Source organism: Cyprinus carpio, chromosome A9 (assembly GCF_018340385.1).
Source record: "Cyprinus carpio isolate SPL01 chromosome A9, ASM1834038v1, whole genome shotgun sequence".
NCBI classification, from domain to species: Eukaryota; Metazoa; Chordata; class Actinopteri; order Cypriniformes; family Cyprinidae; genus Cyprinus; species Cyprinus carpio.
In genome coordinates, this window is record NC_056580.1 from 19,072,131 (window position 1) to 19,080,241 (window position 8,111).

Sequence of the window (8,111 nt, forward strand, 5' to 3'; positions counted from 1 at the left end):
CAGGTTGGCATTGCTTGGAGCTGAGGGCATTTACAGAGAAATTTTGTCAAGCCAATACAACCTTCAAATACGTAGTGTTTTCAACATCATCCATTATGATGCATCAGATTCTTCCCAGACCACCAGCAAGGATATGAGCTGACATTTCCACATGTTGACATTTTTAGGAAACCCTCCCCTGCCGAACCCATATGGTGACCCCAACATCACCGCACCCATCATGCCTCTGCAGCAGGTGGTGGTGGACATCCTGTTTGTGCGTACCAGTTATGTGAAGAAGATTATTGAGGACTGCAGTAACTCCGAGGACACTATCAAACTGCTGCGATTTTGCTGTTGGGAAAACCCTCAGTTTTCCTCCACTGTGCTGAGTGAACTACTGTGGCAGGTGAGAGGGATTACCAGCATTTGTCATTCAAAAGACTTTTTTCAATTCAAGCAACATTTTGTGATGATGCACATTTTATTTGGCCATTCAGTAGTTTTCTGCTATCTCCCTTTCTTGCATATTGTGAGAATGAGAGAAGTTAGACAACTATTTTTAATAGCGTCTGATTTAATCTGGAGTAGGATAATGCTATTGGAGTTTGAAAGGTCTGTGAATCAGTGCAAATGATCTGTTCAAGAATTCAGAACTCTTAAGCATACATACATGGCATAACTGATGTTAAATATATAAAATCTAGCCATGTTTCTGATAAGTATTTATTTTTTCTGATTGTCTAAAGATGGATCTAAATGTTGGTGTTTTTGTGTAGGTGGCATATTCATACACGTATGAGTTAAGGCCTTACCTGGACTTGCTCCTTCAGATTTTGTTTATTGAGGACTCGTGGCAGACTCACAGGTCAGTCTATCTTTCCACTTCATATTTAGCAAATGCCTTTTATGGAAAAAACCCTAGAACAACCCAAAACACTTAAAAGCTCAATGGTGACTGAGTAGTGCAATTTAGTTCCTGAAGTGAAGTCCTTCATCTTTAGGGTTCTTGACCTCCTTTTTTAGATCAATTAAATTCCTGATTGCATAATAATGTCCTGCTCTGCTCTCTTTTTTTATGGTTTGTTAGGATCCACAATGTGCTGAAGGGAATCCCTGATGACCGTGATGGGCTTTTTGACACCATTCAGCGCTCCAAAAATCACTACCAAAAGAGAGCTTATCAGTGCATCAAATGCATGGTGGCTCTTTTCAGCAACTGCTCAGTGGCCTATCAGATTCTCCAGGTGAGAATGTCAGCTTAAGAATGAAAGGCTTTGCGTGTGAATGGGTTTGTTTTTAATATACAGAAACTATTGATTTTACGTTTCCCAGAGTAATGGCGATTTAAAGAGGAAGTGGACCTGGGCAGTGGAGTGGCTCGGTGACGAGCTGGAACGTAGACCGTACACTGGCAATACCCAGTACACGTATAATAACTGGTCCCCTCCTGTTCAGAGCAATGAGACTTCTAATGGATACTTCCTGGAGCGCTCCCACAGTGCGCGTATGACTTTAGCCAAGGCCTGTGAGTTGTGCCCAGAAGAGGTATGTGATATCATGCCACCCCTTATTGTCTGCAAACATTAGTGCAACGGTATGTTTAGTTTAAAAAGTCTAATCGTGTGTGCTTCTGCCCATTAGTTGAGACTTTTTAATAATTATATTTGTGCTTACATTTTGCATGGTTGCTTTTTATAGAACCCCTTCAGTAAATGCTGAACATGTTGGTTTAATGTTGAGAAACGCTTTATTCACTTTTTTTTTTTTTTTTTTCCAAAATCTGCACTGAAATCTCACCATGACTGTATGATGGGCAGGCACACACATCAGGCGTTTAACTTTTGGAAAGCAATTTTTAAGAATCTAGAAGTGTTTAGTGTGCTTAATAGCCACATTTATCTATAGATAGGGCTTTGAGTTTTCGACTTTTATTTCCAGGTTTTCATTTTCATAACACCAAGAAATTATAAATGCTGTTGATATTTGCACAAATTTAAGTTTTAATTATAGTTACGCTTGATTTCATGCCATAGATGATGTTTGTTTTTAAAGCTATTTCTATTAATTTGCAGGAATAAATCGCTTGCTTTTCTCAATAGCAGATTTCCACAAATGTTAAATGTATGCAGCCATAGATGCATAATTTGTTGAAACAGTATGCAATATTAACTGCCGTTTCAAAATAGTGTCACTTAACGAAGCACGAGGTGGTATCTGAAGAGGACGCTGGCCGGAATCCGTCCTCGACACAGCAACTTTTGCCAGGGGAAGTGACAGGCCAACAACAGCACACCGTAAGACTTGTATGGCCCGGCCACACTGTTGCCATCTGCGTAACTTTTTTTGGTGTTCACAGGGTGTGATGTAGGCAGAACCATCTTTCACCTCCCTCAAAAACAACTAAATCAACTTTTATTTCGTCTTCATCTCAGTGTGTCCAAACTGTTTCTTTCTACCCAACTATAAGTCTTAATTTGTTAACTAAGTGATCGAAAACTCTAAGCCTTGGCTATAGTGTGCAGATGAGTTGGAGGTAATGTTGTGTGTGGTGTTTTTCTTTTTTGTTTTGAGTCTGTTTTTGGGAATGTGAATTGTTTAGGTCATCTGATCTGAAAACATCCTGCACTTCTGAGAAGCTTTTTTGTGTGACTGCAAATTTGGAAGCGATGTTAGTTTTATATTCCACTCTGATTAACTTTTTCTGAGGAAGAACACAGTGTTCAGAAGGAAATGTTTAGCATTATAGTCATGCTACTAATCAGTTTATCCGTGGGCAATTTCCTGTCTGTCATTAAAGCTTCCTTCCCTTACCAAAAAGTACTATACTTCAAGTTTATTTTATTAAGTATACTTAAGTAAAGTTCAAGTATATTTAGACTTTTTGTAAGTATAAGTCAAGTATATTAAATGTCATTTGCCTTATATTTCTGAGGAGTACATAAAGCCCATTTCTGAGAAGTACATAAAAAGTAAACTAACTTTATACGTTCCTATTTTTAGTTTAAAAGAAGTATACTAATAGCACACTTGAATAAACTTCTTTTTCGTAAGGGTTTAGTTTGGAAAAGTTTGTCAAATTGAAGTATAGGAGTTTGTGGTAGATGCGGTGTCCATTTATGGTGTTCCCTCATCTGTCAGTGGTTTTCACTATGTCTTAAAGTAATTTGCCTTGTTCGTCTAAATCAAACCTATAAAGCCCTGAGCTTTCCTGTTGTATTGACTTTCTATGTTTAATGGGTTTTATATTAAAAGAGACTCTTTATGGAGGACATTGTTCACACACATCCCTGGTTTAGTTAGTATTAAGCAAACAGATTTATGTATCAGAATTATATCGTATGCAGATATATTGTGTATATCTAGCACTCAACATTATTTTTGATGTTTGTTTTAGGAGCCTGATGAGCAGGAGGCCCTTGATGAGCAGGACACCTCTCCTCCAGAGGACACTGCTCTATACCCTCACTCTCCAGGCACAAAGTTTCAGCAGGTACTGAGCTTCACAGTCACACAACCCTCATACTACTCAGCCTCTCTTAAACCATATGATGTATTTGTGAATTAGAAGTAACATTCTGAAGAGTTTCACAAGCTTTCCTCCCTGCAAACCCATGCTCTGGTTGTACTAGGTCCTCACATTAAAAAGGGATTCAAAGCCCCTCACGATTTAAGTTTGTTGTTGATTTGGTAAATTGGTATTTGAACTCCCAATGCATTTGCCAGACGTGCATGCGCTCGCATTTTATTTAGATGGAAACTTTAATTAGGCTAGGTAAGAACTTGCACATTCAGGAGCTGGTTTTCAACCCCTGCCCTGTGAGTTTTATAAATACAACAGCTTTGCTAAAACTACATTAGCTATCTTAGCAATGACGTGATAAACTTTCACTTGTTGGCAAGTTCTCTCTCGTTAATACAGTCAAATTTCATTTAAATAAATATCATCTTGGTGCTGCTTTTCCACTAAAGAATTCCACCTCTAACGAGCTGTAGATAAAAATAAAATGTAGATAAATGGATCTTTGCATTAAGACTTGCAGTGTAAATCCAGCCTAAAGCTTTAAAAAAATGTATGGTTGAACTATCCATTAGGTTATTTAATATGGGATTTTTATTTTCAGATTTCTTTATTAATATGTAAATATGAAATTATTTTTAATGAAATGATGCTCTTAATAAGAAAATAAAACTGCTAATAGGTGGCAGTAAATGTCTTAAGTCATTGAGTCATTCATTATTTCATTTGGTTTGTTCAAAAGACTTATTCATAAAGAGAGCCATTTATTTAATTCCTGAATAAGCCATTAAATCATTGGTTAACCCGATTCATTTAAAACTCTGAGATGCACAACAGTTCTGCTGTGGCTTTAATACGTACAATAGGTGACAATATTGATTTCTTATTCTTATTTTCTTATAAGTTCTTATTGAACTGTTGTATAAAATCATCACATTTGCACTGGACTTATTTGGGACAAAAACCACACTTGTGTGATATGGTACTCGTTGCTCATGATATTGCTTAACTATACCATATGATAAAACTGAGACAAAATCTCATATGGGGGCATTTTCCCCCAATCTCTTCAATTTAAGGGGCATATACAGTGGGTATATAGAAAAGAATCAACCCCTTTAAAATAATCACATTTTGTTGATTTGAGAATCAACCCCTTTAAAATAATCATTTTGCTGCTTGACTCATTGCAAAGCTAGTGAAAGATATAACACCATGTCAAAAATTAAATGTATAATCTTGGAAATTACAAACACACTGGTTTGTAGTGCAAACAGTCTCTACTACCGTTTACTAAGACTTATTGATGATGGTGACCATTTCTGGACTGCAGTCTTCAAGTTTCCCAACAGCGGCTGAAATCTGGGCTCTGAACCGAAGGTCCTCGCACATGCACAGATACCACGCTTTGTCATAAATTCCTGGTGCTTCGAGTTGCTGTGATATACAAGGCGTGATGTTCCTTCAGGCTCTATAAAATGCAGTTACAGTGAAGTCCTGATAGGGAGGATATTGTTGTACCAAATACCGCAGTCTAAAAAATGAAGACGGACTGCTTCTAGCATTTTAGCCCCTTTTAGCAGTCTAAATTTTGTTTTTTGTATCAATCTTTTTACTTTTTTTGTATTATTCTCATGAGTTGTGGAAGTCAGGAGACTTTTACAAAAAAGTAAAAGGCTGTGTCCGTCTTCATTTTTTAGACTGCTAAGCAACCAAATATGTTTACCATGTTTGTCTGCATTTTTTAGGGGTTATCTGTGAATGTGCGAGACCTTCGGTTTTTTAGCCGCTGTTGGGAAATAACGAGAACAATATCAATAAGTGCAGTAAACGGTAAAACTGTTTGCACTACAAACCAGTGTGTTTGTAATTAAGATTATACATTAAAATAACATGGTAAGACACTAGTTTGCAATATCAAGCAGCAAAATGAGCTGTTTTTACAGCTAAAAATAGCTGGAAGCATATGACACCGGAAGCCTTGCACATTAAATTTACAAATGGCCACACCTGCTCTTACGGGAAAAATAAGGTGGATTTGTGTGTTTGACTTGAAAGTGGTGCTGCACAGACCAAAGTACCGCGAGAACAGACGTCTCTGCATGTTAATAACGTATGTTGGGCGGGTATGTTAATTGCATTAATTTTAACATGTTATTTTGTTTTCCCTAACTAATGATATTAACACGTTAAATCGACAGCCCTAATTTATGTACAGTTTATTTCGGGTTTGATTTAATGTCCTTGCCAAATAAAAAGTGTTTTTTAAAAATTAAAAAAAAATTTAACAGCAGTTTATTTGGATCACTTTTGTCTTGTTTTACCTGTTTTTTGCTGAATAATGGCTTTCATGATTAAGAGTATTAGTTTATTTTTTTTATTTATTTATTTTTTTGTGTAAGTGAACAACTTTTTTCACTAACTTTAAATGCTCTGAATCTGTTACAAGTCACCTTTTAAATAAGTGTCAGTTGTTATATAATGGCATCTACAAATCTGAGAAAAGCATATGTATTTTCTGGTTGTCATGTAATCATTTGAATGTTCTTGTCTTTTCAGCAGAATAACCTCCCGCATACGCAGCCGTACACTGGCCCCGCAGCACAGCTCGTCAACAACCCTCAGCGTCCAGGCCCACGAACACAAGAGAACTGGGAGCCCCCTGAGGAGGTGCCGCCCAGTCAGACTAAAGACTAACAATATGTTGTCACACTGTCCTCCATCTGAGTTCTCCAGAAGAGATACTCGAATCCAGAGCAAGGCCAGGCCCCACCATGCTGATCTACTCCACAGCCCGTGTAACCAGAACATTAAGCTTCCCTCAATTTCTAACCCTGGAGTGGAGAGTCTCTTCACCGTCTGCTCGACAGTATTAACTGTCAAAAGTGTAACTTGCAGTGGACTGTGCGTATTGTTTGTAATAATAAAACGGGCCTGTCGCACTTGTCTCATGACAGAGGTGTACATACTATGTTAATGTTTTGACTGTTCAAAAGCAACAGCGTGTGTGATTGCTGTTGGGAGACTGCAGATTTATGAAAATGGAAAAACCACAAAAAAAGATGCAAATACAACGGTGAAAGACAAAAAAAAATCCCTGTTTTACCCTATGCTCAGTAGTAAGGTTTGGGCCGTTTGGGTCATTCTGCTTTTGATCATACATTATATTCATGTCGAAGTTTAACCGGCTATGGCACCTCGTGAGCAAGAGTTAGCCATAGTTTGAAAACGATGGGGCGGTTAGGTGATGATCTTGATGTTTAGTTGATGTGAATGGGGTAATGCAACTTTATTCTGGAAATTCCTATTGCCTTTTTTCTTTTTCTGGTAATAATTCAGTAATTCGAAAGCTCCAACTGACACGCTGTAACATCTTAGCATGGCTTCACATCAAACTAGTATAGCCGAAGGGCAATTCTGCGATTTCTTTCTCCACAGCGATTCAGAAGAGCCCTCTTTTTGGTCTCCTACTCCATACGCTCTTCTAGATTTGATGGTTTTGAAGCAATGTAAGAAGTGGCTTTACAATTGCACACATTTCCTCAGATAAATATTTGGCTGTCGCTTTTTTTGATGGGATAAATGCTTAGGTTTTGATGATAGGAATTTTAGAAAGAGAAAAGATATGCAGCAGTTCATGCCAGGATGTCTGGAACATTAGTGGACAGAATGCGTTTTGCTTATTTGTCTTGACCTTTGCGTCAGACAAATGACCTCCTGGCTTCATGATCCCTGTTCATATTAGTGTACTCGAAAAGAGGCTCTGTTTGGGGATTTCTTCATTTAAGGAGAGTGAACGTAAAAGCGGGGTTGTACCATAAAATAACTGCTGGTTAGTCATGTTGCAACTTCAGTTAGTAAAGTCTCTTGGATTAAAGGAGTAAACATCAGTAGATACTGTATGTATTTAATTGGTAACTTGAATGCTTTTTCTTTTCTTGAATTTTGTTGGAAAAATACCAAATACTCCTGCAAGTGAAAATATTCTGCTCATCATATATTTAAATATTTTGCTGTTTTATTTTATAGAATTTATTTTGTTGTATTTCACTAAAAGGAAAACTAGAATTTGATTTAAGAGGAACATTTTTGTCCTTGTGTTATTTTTAAAGATTATTGACTGTACAGAGTTCTTCGCCCTGTTTTTTGCCGACTTTTGTTTTGGCCATGATGTGACGTTGAATTCTGAAGCCACAGTCACAATGTCGACTTTCACTTTGTGAGGTTTTTGTGCACAGAACTATTAGAGAAAAGCATTGCGCCCTTCGAGAATAAAGAAATCTGGAAAATGTCTGTCTGTTGTTGTGAAGATTCAAAGCTGCCAGATGTTTATGTATTGATTGTATCAAGTACATTATATTCACTGTAGAGTGCATAGCTCTGTTGGCACAAAAATGAAAAAATGTGATTGCAACCATGTGTGTCAGGTATTAAGATTTTAAAATGACTTTATAATAATCCATAGAATATTGCTGACAAATAAGGTAACACTTATATTTCAGGTCACCTAAGTGAATGGGAGAATTTCTATGAAATGGCTATAATATGCTTATAAACCTGAGTGTTAACCTTAAGCTTGTTTTAAACCAGTTTGGACTGCTATTCCAAAACA

General features: G+C 37.2%; 1 protein-coding gene across 11 annotated transcripts in view; it reads left to right on the plus strand.

The window, feature by feature from the left end:
* Positions 1-7,792, plus strand: part of LOC109075317 (probable ubiquitin carboxyl-terminal hydrolase FAF-X) — a 36,519-nt gene extending 28,727 nt beyond the window's left edge. For 3 of the 11 annotated variants that reach the window (XM_042763936.1, XM_042763935.1, XM_042763940.1), the window contains 7 exons: positions 168-388; positions 759-847; positions 1,070-1,226; positions 1,315-1,527; positions 2,169-2,285; positions 3,377-3,472; positions 6,059-7,792. In XM_042763936.1, coding sequence (XP_042619870.1) covers positions 168-388; positions 759-847; positions 1,070-1,226; positions 1,315-1,527; positions 2,169-2,285; positions 3,377-3,472; positions 6,059-6,196 — 1,031 coding nt within the window. In that variant the 3' untranslated portion in view covers positions 6,197-7,792. The remainder of the gene's footprint in view (positions 1-167; positions 389-758; positions 848-1,069; positions 1,227-1,314; positions 1,528-2,168; positions 2,286-3,376; positions 3,473-6,058) is intronic. The other 8 variants (XM_042763938.1, XM_042763943.1, XM_042763942.1 and 5 more) reach the window with 5 other exon arrangements.
* Positions 7,793-8,111: the final 319 nt, after the last annotated feature.